Source organism: Topomyia yanbarensis, chromosome 3 (genome assembly GCF_030247195.1).
Source record: "Topomyia yanbarensis strain Yona2022 chromosome 3, ASM3024719v1, whole genome shotgun sequence".
Classification (NCBI taxonomy): Eukaryota; Metazoa; Arthropoda; class Insecta; order Diptera; family Culicidae; genus Topomyia; species Topomyia yanbarensis.
This window is the reverse complement of record NC_080672.1, coordinates 69,111,880-69,127,077: the sequence shown is the minus strand read 5'-3', so window position 1 is coordinate 69,127,077 and position 15,198 is coordinate 69,111,880. Positions and strand designations below refer to the sequence as shown.

General features: G+C 35.6%; 1 protein-coding gene across 3 annotated transcripts in view; it reads right to left on the bottom strand.

Annotated features, from left to right (window-relative positions):
* LOC131688861 (paired box protein Pax-6-like) overlaps positions 1-15,198 on the bottom strand; it is a 227,209-nt gene that overhangs the window by 60,348 nt on the left and 151,663 nt on the right. For all 3 annotated transcript variants that reach the window (XM_058973439.1, XM_058973440.1, XM_058973441.1), the window contains exon 3: positions 4,793-4,933. In XM_058973439.1, the coding sequence (XP_058829422.1) occupies positions 4,793-4,933 (141 nt within the window). The remainder of the gene's footprint in view (positions 1-4,792; positions 4,934-15,198) is intronic.

Below are 15,198 nucleotides of genomic sequence, written 5' to 3'. Positions count from 1 at the left end.
TTGACGAATTTTAGAGTGATTGAGAAAGGCAAAAACATTTTTAGCAAATGTTGAAAGTTATGCATTTTTTTGGTGAGCAGTTCTATGTTTCATAGACATTAAATCAATTTTAACTTCGCTTCCTATTAAATAAAGACCCTTATTACAGTACATCTCTACAAAAACGAGATCAATTTGAAAATAAATCTGAGGATTATGATTGATTACAGAACTCTGGAATTTTCTATTGGAATGTTTTCAGGCAGGAATTTGATATTGATGCTATTAGACAACTGTGAAATCAAGACCAATAGATCAGTTACATATCAGGACCCCATTCCGACAATTTATCAAAAGTCCTCATGATGTCTACAACAACAGATTATCAATCTTCGGATCAGATAATTGTTATTGTAATATTGAATTAAATCAGTCTGCATCAATAAATTTTCAACTTCAATCCAATTTTTTTTTTTTGGTGTGGTGAGGGGGGGTTGTATGGTGGTATACCCCAAAACCTTCTCTTGGCTACGCCGTTGCTTGGAGGTATTTATTTCGCTTTTCATTTTCCGATATGTTTCAGATCGATCCGATGGTTATAAGTTAGAAAAATTGCAGTCAGAAGGTTCGCACAAATGAACATTTTTGTACTGATAAGTTATCAAGTTCCTTCCAGACAACTTGGAAGTGTTCGGTGATTATTTCTAGCGGTTGTAGATAGTAAAATGAAATACAAAATTCGTTTTATCGAAATAATGTTTCAATGGATTATTACTATATTGAACAATAAATAGACGACAAAGAATAATCAACAAACAACAAGCCATAACTTTTAAAGTATTCAAAATAGATATTTAAAGTCTTCAGTAAAGTTATTCGCAAAAGTAAGAGCTACAAATTTGCTGAAGACATCATTTCGATATAATCACTTCCAAGAAAATTTGTGAAAATATCTCACTCATAGGGGGATTAATCAGAAAAAGCACAATACCAAAAGAAAGGGCATATTATCTACATTAAATTCTCCAAAGATACTATTGACCTAAAATAAGCCGTTTTGGCGTTAATAATAGATTGCATGTTTTTGGTCATATTTCTGGCAATGGGAAATGATAAAAATCTTTCGTCCGCATTTAATGTTAAATATCTCTTTTGATAATAGTCCGATTTCAACAATCTATAGCTTGTTCGAAAGGTAAGCTGTCTAAAAACATATAAATTGTTAATCTATGTTGTCAATTTCGGCAGATAATTTAAAAAAAACTGCAAAAAACGCCATTTTTACACATTCAAACATTCATATCTTGGAAATTAAACATCAGAATCAAAAACAAATTAATAGCGTTCATACTGTTTTTAGTTCTTTCATTTAAAATTGGTTTGGATAAGATCGGTTCAGCCATCGCTGAGAAACACGAATGAGAATTTGTCCGTTACATACACACACACACAGACACACACACAGACATTGTCCCAAATCGTCGAGCTGAGTCGATTGGTATATAAGACTCGGCGCTCCGGGCCTCGGAAAAATTCTTGAAAGTTTGAGCGAATTCTATACATTTCTTTTATAAGAAAAGTAAAAATGTTAAAATTGTCAATAACTTTGAAATTTATTTATTTTTACTTACAGTCTTCAACAATATTAGGGTGATGAGCCTATTTTCACTATACTAAGCAAGGTGCCTCACTAATTCGCTAATTTCTTGCTTTACAATCAATGGAATGCGTAAAAATTGACATCAACTGCTTAGCTTCGTTGTTAAGAACCAATATAATAACACAAATGCGTTGAAAACAGTAAAATTCTCGTGTTTGAGCACAATGAAAACTCGAATCGAGTGCCCCTATTGTTGCGCTACCATTTGACTCAATGTGTTGAACAAAGATGGCAGACACTGCTCTAACCAACGGCTTCAAATGGGTAGGGTGATAATAGAAACATGGCACAAATAGGCTCATCACCCTATGTGGTTTTAATGAATCCATATTTGTTTGGAACATGGTTTGCACGAAAAGTCACAGTGGAAAAAAGTTATATTAAAAACACTAAATTTAAGGGTTTCGCCATAGAAAACGCATTATAAGTCCTACAAGTTCAAGTTGTTCAAAAAAATTCTTCATTACGAGCATTTCAAAAACTTTGTCGAAGACACCAACTTTCTACCTCGTCAGAATAAAAAGTTTTTTTTTAGTTTGATCGTAGTAGTTCATGCCTAATTTTAATTTTTATCAGGTTGTGGGGAATATTCATACGAACAATTTTTCCTAAGATACCTTGTGAATATATTGGAATGTTTGGCCTCTAGTAAATTAAGTTCACGTTTTTGGGGTCTCCGACCACTATGAAGCGGTGTCTTTTGATGACTACTTCTCGATAACAAACATTTACCCAATGAGTCGTTTGGTTCACAAGACTAGGATTAGGCCTCTGAAAAAATCTTCAAAGTTTGAGGGTTTCTGTACGTTTCTTTTAAAATAAACGTTAAAAAATCAACCCCCCCCCCCCTTGAGAATATTCTGCGCACGGGCCTGCTCAAAGTTATAAATCAATCTTATTGTTAGGTTAAGTTAATTTCAGAATAGCGTAAAATTGCTTACATTTAGTCTTCTCCCTCCAAATAATGTAAATAATAAATATTTCAAATTTAATCTGCTCACAAATGATGTTAACCGCAATTTTCTGTTACACGTTGCTTCTATCGACTTGCTTTGTCACCTGGTCAGCTTCCGCCTATTGTCCCAGTGTCACACTGCTATCATTCGCCCCAGGGTTCCCAGTATACGGTAAGATCGGTGCAGTGATGCCAGAACAGCTGTGTGGTTTCACAAAGAAATACGAGGTGTAATGTTACCATTTGGGCAATAAATCAGTTAAATGTCGGTATTCTATGACTAATACTCGTTATGGTACGAAATTTCGTACGCTGGGATATAACGGGAAATGTTAAAATTCTCGCAATGGGATTGAGAATTGTGAAAGGCTATATTTTTCGAAGATTGGGTATTATTTAACCAAACAATTGTGGAGTTTAAAAATACTTTAATGTAGAATGCTCCTAATGTTCCAATATAGCGGTTACATTTCACAAAAGGAAAATAAAAGAAGGAAGAGATTTTGAGCTTCAATAACTCTTGTTATTGTAATTGGATTCAGAAAAATTTCCATAAATTGGTTTGTGAAATACTAATTATTGGTGACTTGCTCAAAATGCGAATTTTGAATTCCTCGGATATGGTGCTAAGATCAGTAGCAACTGTTTAATGTGCAATTGTCCGTGCGGATTGTCTCAGGTCCGTATTCAACTTGAGATTGGAAGAAAGGGAGAGCATATCTTTTCACGGTGTATCGGTGATTTTTCGGTATAACCGTTTCGTACCGTTTTGGTCTTCCTTCCTCATTCCTCAATCTATCTTTTCATTAGAGTTTTAGATGGCTTATAGTCGGCTTGCGTCGACAAAGAAGAGGTAAAACTCATATGAAATTTTTTTGATAAAATATTTTTTGCAATTATAACTTCTGCTTGATTCGAATTTTTCGTTGATTCTTGTTAATTAACTACGGATAATGCATGCCCGGCACCTTTAATGCACAAATGACAACTTTGAAGCTCTTGAAACGGTCAACAACCATAATACAACTCCTTAGTAACAAAACCTACTTGCAGTGTAAAGACTCGAATCAAATTGCCTACCATCTTTCCGACCCAAGTAAAAGCTTCACAACAACTCATATCGGCCGCAACCAACCACCTATCTACGATTAATCGACCGATTATCAGCGTGCAATATTTCTCCGGAATTGGTGCGAATCAAACGCCGAACTCCGCAGCCAGCATCGGTAGCACTATGGCCAATGCCGCGAGATCGAATCCGTTCGATAGTGATTATGATTTACGATGCACGCGTAGATTATGATTTCGATTCCGACTCATTATGCTGCTCGGCTGCTTGCTGGCTGCTGCTACGCCTGAACTGGGAAAATCCGTCCCGGATCCGTTACGCCTTTCCGAGCAACGATGTTTCAATTTAAACCCCATTCGATGCGGCTAAATTCGTGGAAGACGCTGAACAATGAATTGGGCCGGGGGCGGACAGGGTGGGGCTTTGGGAAATCGATTTGCGGGTGAGAATTCGAAATTTTCCTGCCCCAAACACTACCGACCACCGTATGCCGAACACAACAACTCAATAGTCACCCTCGAGTGATAAACCCGATCGATTCCCACCAGCAAACCGCGGTCGTCAACCGTGTTAAGAACTCCCGACGCTGCCCGCATCAATAAATCAATCGTTTATCAATTTGCCCTGATCTGGACTGAAGCCCGGCTCCCCCGGGATTCGGATTACAAACTTGTTGCACAAATTTGCTTCTCATCATCAGCATCATTTGATGCATCAGCGAGTTACTGTTGCTGCTGCATCTTCAGAAGTCCGTCGCCCGGAGGATTCCGGGCGGGAAAATTTGCATATCAATCTGGGCGGCATGAAGCGAGACTCAATCGACGCGAGATTGATGTGTCTTCCCAATCCGTTCTCGTTCCCCGTGCGTACGTCCTGTTCGAATCCAGTCAGTCAGTAGGTCCGTCAGTCAGTCAGTGAAGGCGAAGGTGAAGGCGAAGGTAGTCGCAGTCGTCCGGAGTAGTGGGAGGAAGGGATGTGACTTTTGCTTTGATTTTTGATTGATCTCGGTTTTATATGGGACTCGGAACGCTTTCGCAGATTCCCATCCGGTGATAAGTGTCGCAGCGGTGCAGTCGTTCCGGATGGAACGATCGACCGATCGACAGCAATCAGTGAGTAGTGGACTTACCTTCCGAGATGAGACGCTCCCGGATTTCCCAGGCGAAGATGGTCGGGTTCTCCCGTTTGTACTGTTCAATTTTGGAGACGACGGCCGGCGTCGCCACTTTCGGCTTGGACCCGCCGATCAGACCGGGTGGTCGCAGGGTACCTGCAAGTAACACAAAAGATCGAAGAAAATATCGTCAGAACAAAGCACTCTTACATTTGCATATGCCTGGGGTCGTGCTCAGGTCCACCCGCCTTGCAGTAGGGGCTTTTTTATCTTGATGGTGACGGGGACATGATTCGGCGCGCGATTTGGCTGTGTTTGTTTAATGTAATTATGGTTACCGGGAAGATTGAAGGGATTCTCCCCCGGTGGAGACGAGTGATTGACGCGGAAAGGAAGTTAGGCTTGATGGTGGGCATCCGCTGCAGCAGGGTGGTCTTAGTTAGATTTTTACGTGCACGTATTTGATCTAGAGTATAGATTTTCAGAAATGTGTTGACGAAGAATATTTATACTGGTTAGTGGTCAAATCCGGCTATCCGGAGATTCGCTTATCTAGATGTTTCGGTAGTCCATCGAAAACAGTCGAAATGTATAGGTTTTCTCAGTTTTCTATTATTTTTCAAGGCAACGAAATTTAATCAAACTTTAATTTTTTACCGATAACTTACACTGTCCCTGGCAGCACTGCTCCAGAGGAATTCAATCACAATAATTGCAATAACTTCAGTTATACGCATAATGCGTACAACTGTCGGTGCTCAAATGAACGTGTAGCAATGTGAGCGATTACAATCTTTGCTTTGCTAGTGTTTTGCTAGTCAAACGCCAAAGTGAAATTTTTGTTCAACTGTTACATTTGCGACTGGTTCGAATTGATTTTAGCTACCGTCGTGCGGGGCTACTTTGGATATGTGGGGCTACTTTGCACACTTTAGATTTTCAATATTTACTAACATACGCGCTTGTTTCTTAATACTGTTTACCAAAACAAATAAAACACTTCAAGGGTCGATAAAAAGTGATTGGAGGCTCGTAAAATGAGACTGCTCAACAAAACAGAAAATCTTGCACCGAGACCACATATTGTTTTCGAAAAGAAAAAGAAAAAAGACGAAAAATGACGATTTCCGTTTGTTTCTAGTATGTAAGGATCGGTTTTTATGAGCATTTGAAGATTTTTGTGTGTTTTTAATATCAATATCAACAACTTTACCGAAGATACCAAGCCTCTAAATAATATTTATTCTTCGTAATCATGTCCTAGAGAATTAATTACCAAAATTGTTTTTTCAAGAGATGCTCTGTATTATGTGTATAATTTCTTTAAAGACATTGAACCTCCAAAGTTGGTGATTGCGAAATAATGTGATCTTGGCCGTGAAATAACTTGTTTCGAACCTATATTTCAGAATTTTGACATTAAAAATGCAAAACTTGAGAACGTGGCCTTGTGTACTAATTACGCCATTCTGACAAGTAACACAAATGTTGAATTAAAATGAGTCCCTTATTTTAGAAAATGCGATAAATGCGTGATGCTTTATTGTTGAAAAAGCCTCTGATCTCAGTATAAATTAATGACATTCCAATGAAAGTAAATAAAACTGGTTAATTTTTATTTTATATCGAATTCAAGAAGTGTGCAAAGTAGCCCCCAGCTAGTCCACAAAAAATATTTTTGAATGCTATATGAACAACTTTGTTTATGTGTAAATCAAATACATACACGATGACGATTAATCTGTGTTGATATGATACAAATCCATCGATTATTAAAGGAATTATAATTCGTCAAAATTGAAAAATTGATAAAAAGTGCGCACAATGGTATTAGATTTTTTCAATTTACTGGATTTTATTCGTTTTTGTTTTTTTTTGTATACTGGGCTAATTTTAAATACACCTTATTCATTTTCTTTATTTTATTAATCTTACGATTTTTTTCATTCAGTCATTTCATCCAAATTATTAAATTGGGGTATAGTGTTATATTTATTTTTAATATTAGTTAATTTTTTATTTGAATCATTTAATTAATTTCAGTCTGTTTATTTTTTCTTCTTTTCAATCATTTCATTAATTCTATTCTATTTTTTATTTGATTCATTCTATTTGTTTTATTGATAGTCTTAATTTTATTCATACCATTTATTATAATTTTATTTATCTGTTTTATAGACTTTATTCGTTCTGATTTCATTCATTTTATTTAAATTATTCATGTTATTAATTTTATCGATTACATGCATTTTAGTCTTCTTTTTTATTGTATTATTTTATTAATCATATAAATTTTATAAATTTTATTAATTTTATAAAATTTATTAATTTTATTGGTTGTACAGGGATTATCCGTAGGGTGCAGAAAAATTTCGCTTCGGATAATCGAAAAAAAAATGTTTTTTCTACATGAAATATATTTGTTATATGTTGAAAAACAGTATCTAAGCTACATGCATCAATGTTTGACTTATGGTACATGCATTAATGTTTGACTTATGGATGAATATCGATCACTTTATATTCTATAAAGTGAAATTAAGACATGTAATAAATTATTTAGCCAGCTAATTTTATTTTAAAGTATTGTTTTCGATTAATTTGGATTAATATACTTATGTTTGGTCTAATAATCAAGAAGCATAAAACTAAATTCTCTACGTGAAACTTCAGTCAACTTAATACTGGTCTCGGTAAATTCAGACAGAAATAACAACTGAATTTGAGATTATGCACCACCTCAAAATTAGCTTAAATTGTGATTTTCAGCCAAATTAGGTAACATTTGAGGTTTTGTCCGACTTTTGTTTGAAGACCCGCCACTGTGCGTCGCCCAACGTTGCACAGTGGTGGGTCTTCAAAAAAAGTCGGCAAAGCCTCAAATGTTACCTAATTTGGCTGAAAATCATAATTTAAACTAATTTTGAGGTGCTGAGCTCATTTTTGATGTCAAAAGTAGTAAAATATTAAATGCATTTTTCCATACAGTGTCATTGAACCTTTCTTATAACTATGATCCTGTTTTCATGATAGATTTGCCGTTACTGTACACCAATGTCAGCAATATCATAAAAAATTTAGAATACTACTTCAAACCCATTGTATAACGTGTTGGTTTACTGTAGATTGTCCAACTGTTTTACACAAAACACCATGCGCCTCCATATCAGCATGATATTCGAAAAGTAGAGGTTATTTCCCATAGAATGTGTACTATGTTACCAAGTTCTTTCGTTCCTCTACACAATGAAACTAGTTGTGCTAAAACGAACCAAAATCAAAAGAGCAACATGCATTTGAAGTGAACAGAGTAATGGTGGTTTCGGAAATGAAAATCATTAAAAAGTCCGGACTTTGCTACGTTTAAACTCATGTTAAAAATCATGTTCTTATCCAATGATCGTAAAATTTTGAATATACACAATTCAATATTCAATGAGAAATTTTGGAAAAATATGAAGTATCAAAATTTCATAAATAAATTTTTGAGGTTTTGGTCAGCCTCCAGCCACTGCGTTGGTCCAACAAAGAACTAGCATTGAACGATTTTGAAACATGGATTTCTTAGGGGGATTAATTTTGCATACGTTACGAATATCAAAAATGCATAACTTTTTATGCGCACGACAACAAGAAGCGTGCGTCAGCAGCAGTATCATCGCCATCATGCGCTCTAAAGATATTTTTAAGTGAGCCATTCAGAAATTAGCTGAATCTTGGTTCTTGGCTATTTTTATCTATAAATAAGCTTGTTCAAACGGATTATATGATTCAGTTTGTTATGCATCGTCGCACAGTACCTAAACTTTTTTCTCTTGTTTGCTGGTGAAAATTTCATCCAGGATCTTCATTTGACCATTGTTTGGCGCTGTTCTTTTCAGAGCGGTGCGAAGTACTGACTAAAGTGAAGATCTTTTTTATTAATCCCCGTGTTTGTCTGCTTACAGATTTTTCTACAACAGAGTTTATCAGTTTTTTTATTGTGTTTGCCACATTTCAGAATTAAGATAAAGTCTTCTGATTTAATTCCCCTATGTTACACGATTAAATTGAAGCGAAAGCATTTGCGTAAGTGTGCTCAGAATTCAAAATGTCGATGTTCTAAAGTATTTAAAAAGGTTCAAACTTTTTTCAAACAGATGCGATAATAGACTGATTCCGAAGAATATTTTTTATTTATTTTGTTTATTTTATTCATTTAGTTCATTTTTATTCTAATAATATTATTATTTCTGTTCAATCATCCCTCCTATTAATTTCATACAATTGGTAAATTTAGTATATTCTATTAATTTTGTATTGATTTTGTTGGGTATTTTCGACACGTTTAAGACTAAGCTACGAAATATAAAGACCCCTTGGTTATGAACTAGAATCTGAGCGAATCAGTTATAAATTTAGAACGGAAAACTAGTACTATTAATTTCGCATTTTTTTTAAATTTTCTTATTTTTCATTTAATGAGCTGAACTATTTTTTTTGTTTATTTTAGTCATTTGATTTGTATTAGCCATTTCACCCATTTCTAAACTTATTTGTTGAATATTTTTTTATTAATTCCGTTCGTTACATTGGTTTTCTATAATTTAATCAGTTTAGACGAGGTATTATTCTTGCGGGACTAGAAATTATGTTCATCCTACCTCTAGTTGGGGACCTACTTCGTATGAGTTCCAACGGTGATATGTGTAAGGAATATCTCATCTCACTACTAGGTGGATTAATTCGATTTTTTAGAGTCAAGTCACATAATTTTGAAATTGTCCATTTTGATGACTGAAAATCTGCTAAGAAGTTTTACAATAAAATTTAGCGCATCTTTTGGTAGAAAAAAATTGTTGATCAATCCTTCTGGACTTAATTATGATCAAATAAGCTGTTGAGAATGCTATTTCAAACAACGTCGGAGAAGACATCACTGCTCTATATTTTCAAGGAATCTACATAGATATATTAGGCTATTTGCGAGAAAAAAGTTGTTCTAATATTAATGTTTATAATAGGTCAAAAATTTGTTCGACCATCTGCAAAGTTGTTAAGAGTCGTAAAAGGCAGCAATGCTGCCTAAGCTCGACTCCTGTCAGCAGAACAAAAAAGATTAGTCCTTAAGATTTTAAGCTTGTTTCGAATGACCCTGCCACTTCTAGTTTTTCGATATTCACATCCTTGCTCTCACTTGAGTAATATGATTCTAATTTTTTGTAACTTTCCCTACTCAGTAATCTCTAGCTAATTGAATGTCGTTAAAAAGTAAAAAAAAAAGAAAATGTGCCTACATATTAGTCGAAATAAAAAAAGAAAAAACATAAAATACACATTTTTATTGGGGGTACGATCCTCTCAAACATACAATTAGAAAGTTGTGTTCAATAAAACGTCGCAAATATTACTTTATAACATACTATGTTACAAGCACTGAGCTTTTATGTCTTCACCGAAGCTATTTTAAACGACATCCTCAACAACTTTACTGAAGGCATCAAATCGCCAACTTTTTTTTTGAAGACTTATGTCTTTATAATTAGTGATGGAAATATCAATCTGCATAATTATTGCATCAAAAAATGCGCTCAATTATGTTGTACAACTTTTTCGAAGATACTAATCCTCCCGAAGCGGTTTCCAAATTAGATCTACACCGTAAAAACTGTTTCTGAACATTTGTTTCACTTTTACTCACTTTAAAAGTGAATAATTTGAAAAAGAAATCCTGTATAAAAATTCTAATGGCGCCATTATTCAGCACTCAGATGTACTTCAACACGTTGTTCAAGGATGTAGATAAAAATCCTTTTTTCGAGGCAGTGCTGTCAAATATGCATTTTTCCAGCTAAAAATTAAAAAATATGCATTTTTTCGGCATAAATTTATTCTAATTTTGAAAATTATGATACTATAGTGGTCCTCGAGTTTTTATGTAAAAAACGCTTATAATCTCAACGCAATTTGAAACGATCCCGAGATACAATGCATTGAAGCAGAAAACCAGGCTGCTAGAGCCAAACTTAAACTGCAGTTTTTTTTTATTATTTGCTGTCTACTTTATGATAAATTACGTGCAAACTCAGTATACCCTAGATTGCATTTTGTCGTTGTGCGCTGCAATTTTATATGGAATATTGCGAGTTTTTTTTGCATCGCAGAAAAAATCGCACTTTTTGTTTTAAATAGTTAAATTTGCAAATTGGGTAGCACTGCAGCTAAAGAGAGGGGAAATCCAGGAAAGTTGAAACAGAGAAAAGTTCAAACAATGCCCATTACTAGCGACACCATGCTGTTAGAAATCCGACCAAAGTACTTTTGCTTTACATTTTTCGTATATGTTCAACATAAGCATTTTTGTTGCAAAATCCCTAACGGTATGCTAGAAATGGGCATTGTTTGAACTCTCCTCTGTTTCAAATCTCCTCGGTTTCCCCTAGTTTTTTCAAAGATTCCTCGAACAATTTTCTCTAGAAAACTTATCGCTGGATGATTCTATAGCAAATAGTACTGAAGATTTAATCAAAAGATAATCGTCATTTTTGACAGTTTATTAAAACGAGGGATGTTTCCATGGAGCGCGAGGTGACTCAATCAACACTAACATTTCGACATTTATATACGGACAAATTCCCCCAATTAATTAATTTATTTTTTGGATTTTGGCGTTAATGCCAATATCTCATTTATAACTTTTTTGGTGGTATCCAACGGGGAAAACACTGGGACTTTTGCGATGTCACCATTTCCCAGTGATAGCAAAAGAGTTGAGTGTCCGGAGTCCCAAGGGCTGAAGGTTCCAATCCTCTCTTTGGGAGATTTTTTCACATAATTGCATCCGCTTAACTCACCATTTCGATTTTTTTTGACAGCAAAAAAGTCACAAATTTTGTTCCATCACTTCACGCGTAATAGGGAATACGACCCTTGTTGCTAATTGCTTATAAGTTTTGTATCGTACTCCATTCGCTACGTTTTTTTGACATTGATTTTTTGGACCAGTCTAAGTGGAAAGCAACACTTCAAAGACGATATAAAAATACGGGCCTCAAATTTTTCTATGAGTAAATATTACGAAATTCTGAAAGAGCGCATGCATTGCATGTATACCTGATGCTGATATGTATACCACTACGTACTCCATAAGTGTCACATGAAAAAGGAGATTGAGAGTAGGGCAAGGTATTTGACTGAGGTGAAATTCGCGCACGATTCAAGATTTTAGGAGTCTCTGGTCGGAGATTCATTGGGTGGCTAAAAATACGTTTTAGGAACATCATAACGACAAGCACAATAACCAGATGTCCAATAAACGATGAATGAATATACCAGTATTTATTGTATGTGGGAAAATGATTTAAAAACATGTTGAATGAAAACCCGAAGCTAACCACGAGCCATTCGAGAAGAGCCATCCTTGCTGAAAAGGCATAGAACAAAATAAAACAGCTATTGATTTGATTTACTTCTTTGTTTTTTTCAGTTTCGTCTCGGCACCAAGTTTTTTTGCTCAATTTATATGCAAGCAGTACACTTCATAGGTGAAGAAAGCTTTCTTTTGAATGGATAACGAACGGTTCGAGATGCCATTTTTCCCATGCTTGCATGAAACGAAATTGTTCCGTTCATGTTATCGAGAAAATCATCAACCTAACCAGAGCCCTAAACAACAAGCAGCGATCAAAATCCGAGCCCATGTGCTGTACGACCAGGTGCTGATGAAGCTCAATGGATGTGTTTTGGTTGACGATAAACCATTTGCGAATGCCGATTTTAAACAAATCCTGGAGCCCAAAATCCCTGTTCCTGTTCGCGGAAAGTTTTTGGCAGATTCAAGATTGCTTTCGAGCAAAAAATTCATGGTTTAGCAAGTGATCTGCTCATATGGCAAGGAAACCAGCTAAATTAACAAATTTAGTTTTAGATTTTGTGCTCTTCACGCGCACAGATGGTTTTATCAATTTTCTCCTTAACCCTCAAAAAGGCAACCGGGTCTCAGAGACCCGGCACGTTACAATTTTTTAGTTACAAAAAAATGTGTATGCAGTACAAGCTTGGGCATGGAAATTTTGATAAGTAGCTATGAAATCTATAACAAAAATAAAGAATTGTGAAATTTTCATCTATGGCGTGATGCGCAGCTATGTTTGAATTTTTTACATGCACAAAAAGGCAAGCCGGACCTGGCAGGCCCGGTGTGCATGCAATATTTACTAGGACTACCACGGGTTTTATACATTAATAATTATCTGAAAAAAAAACATTTTGATGAGTTCAGCTTCATATTAGCAGGATTTTTTTTCATGTTTTGATTGATTTTATCTTTTTACCTTTTCTTATAAGAAAAAAATCTTGAAAGTTTGAGCGAATTATATACATTTCTTTTATAAGAAATGTAAAAATAGCATTCGATAATGACGTGTGTCATATTTTTTTGGATAAATACTTTTATTTGACCCACTGTGGTCTACTTGACAATTATTTGGATACAACATAACCTAACTCTGTCGTTATTGTCTACTTTTGTTGTCTATTCTTTGTGTTATAGTTGTCATAATTATTCAAATTGTAGGATCTAAAAGCAACAAAAAATTGAAATGGCTATAAGACGATATACCCATGTTTTCAATCGTCTCAAAGAATCTGAAATAATGGAAGAAATTCGAGCAAATTCAACAGCAGACGATTCCGAAACTGATTTGCAAAGCGAGGAAGAATATGTGAATGATATTGCTTCCGACGATGAATGTGATGCAGAAAAATATGAATATGTACTCCGGTTATGCATCAGAAGAAATTAATAGCAACCCAGAAACATTTATTGGTCGTGTTCAAACGAAATGGAGCTCAGAACCAATCGACAGTCGACGTGATCTTCCGAGTACTCACCTTTTGGAAAAAAAATTGACCTTTTTACATCCATCGCCTTATACGCTGAAATCGGGATTTGCTGCGTGTTCGTACTCATCATCCTGTAATTCCGGAACCAGAAGTCGGATCAATTAGAAATTCAACAGCAGCTAATGGGAATGCTGTACCTTTCATTTGAAACCAAGTTTGTAAAAATCGGTAAAGAATTCGCTGAGAAATAGGTATGACATTATCTTAGGAACTTGGTAAGTTCCCCCGGGGTATCAAGAACCGCCATAGCTGGCCAATGTGGTCGAAGTGGCTTCGGTGGGTCCTCAATGATCTAGAGATGCAAAGCCAAGTAATATTGCACATATTTTAATATATATTACATCATTTGGACATCATGGTGTTATCAGTTTCTATGGAAATTTGCTGTGTGATTGTACTCTTCAACACGTAACTCCAGAACCGAAAGTCGGATCAATACAAAAATCAATAGCGACCGATGGGAAGGCTGCACCTCTCATTTGAGACTAAATTTGTACAAATCGGTCCAGCCACCTCAGGGAAAAATCGTCGAGATTGTAGGCCACATACATACATCCATACATACACACACATGCAGATATTTTACGATCTCGACGAATTGAGTCGAATGCCCTGCGGCTCTCGGTTAAAAAGTCGAAATTTCGACCGATTGCATAACCTTTCTATATGAGAACGGCAAAAAGGAGCTTGAATTTAGACGGGCCTGAGAGGCCCGGCTTGCTCTTTAATGTTAGGATTTTAGCTTGCCTTCACAAGGGTTAAGGGGATCCTCTTACGTAATTGTGGCAAATAGTACCTTATGTTTAATAATTTTTTGAAGCAGTAAAATGACTTAGACATATGCGCTATTCTGCAGAATGTGTATTAAGGTTCCATCCATAAAATAAAAATTTTCAAGTGTAAGGTGTCAAAAATGGCGTTCAAAATGGCGGCTTTCTCAGAACAAGATTTTTCGAACCTGCGGGCATTCTCGTTTTTGAACCATTTATCCAATCAACTTCAGGTTTTGCCCGCCTAAAAGAAGACAACATTCTCGGGCGCTATAACCTACAGAATCGCAATATTTTGATCATTAACGCTTTTTTTTTCAGCCGGCCAAAATGGAAAAATCATGCGCAAAAACGATACTTTATTTTCAAGTGGCAGCCATCTTGTTTCTATATCGATTTTTTTCATGTTTTTAGGTTAGGGCGCCTAGGATTAGGATCGCTTTGGTTTGCTGCTTGCAGACGGTGAATTGCGACCTGTATAGTGCCCGCAGATGAGGTCGGTTTTCAAAACACCTTTTGCTGGAGCCGTCATTTTGGACGCCAATTTTGACACCTTACACTCGAAAATTTTTATTTTATAGATGGAACCTTAATAAACATTTTGCAGAACAGTGCACATGTCTAAGTCAAAAAAAATAATCAAACATTAGGTACATTTTGCACAATTATATAAGAGGATCTAAAGTGCATTTAGATCAATGTGTTTTGTTTACATTGTGTAAGTTTCACTAACAATTGTGCACCCGTGGTGAAAACAGAGTCAGTTCG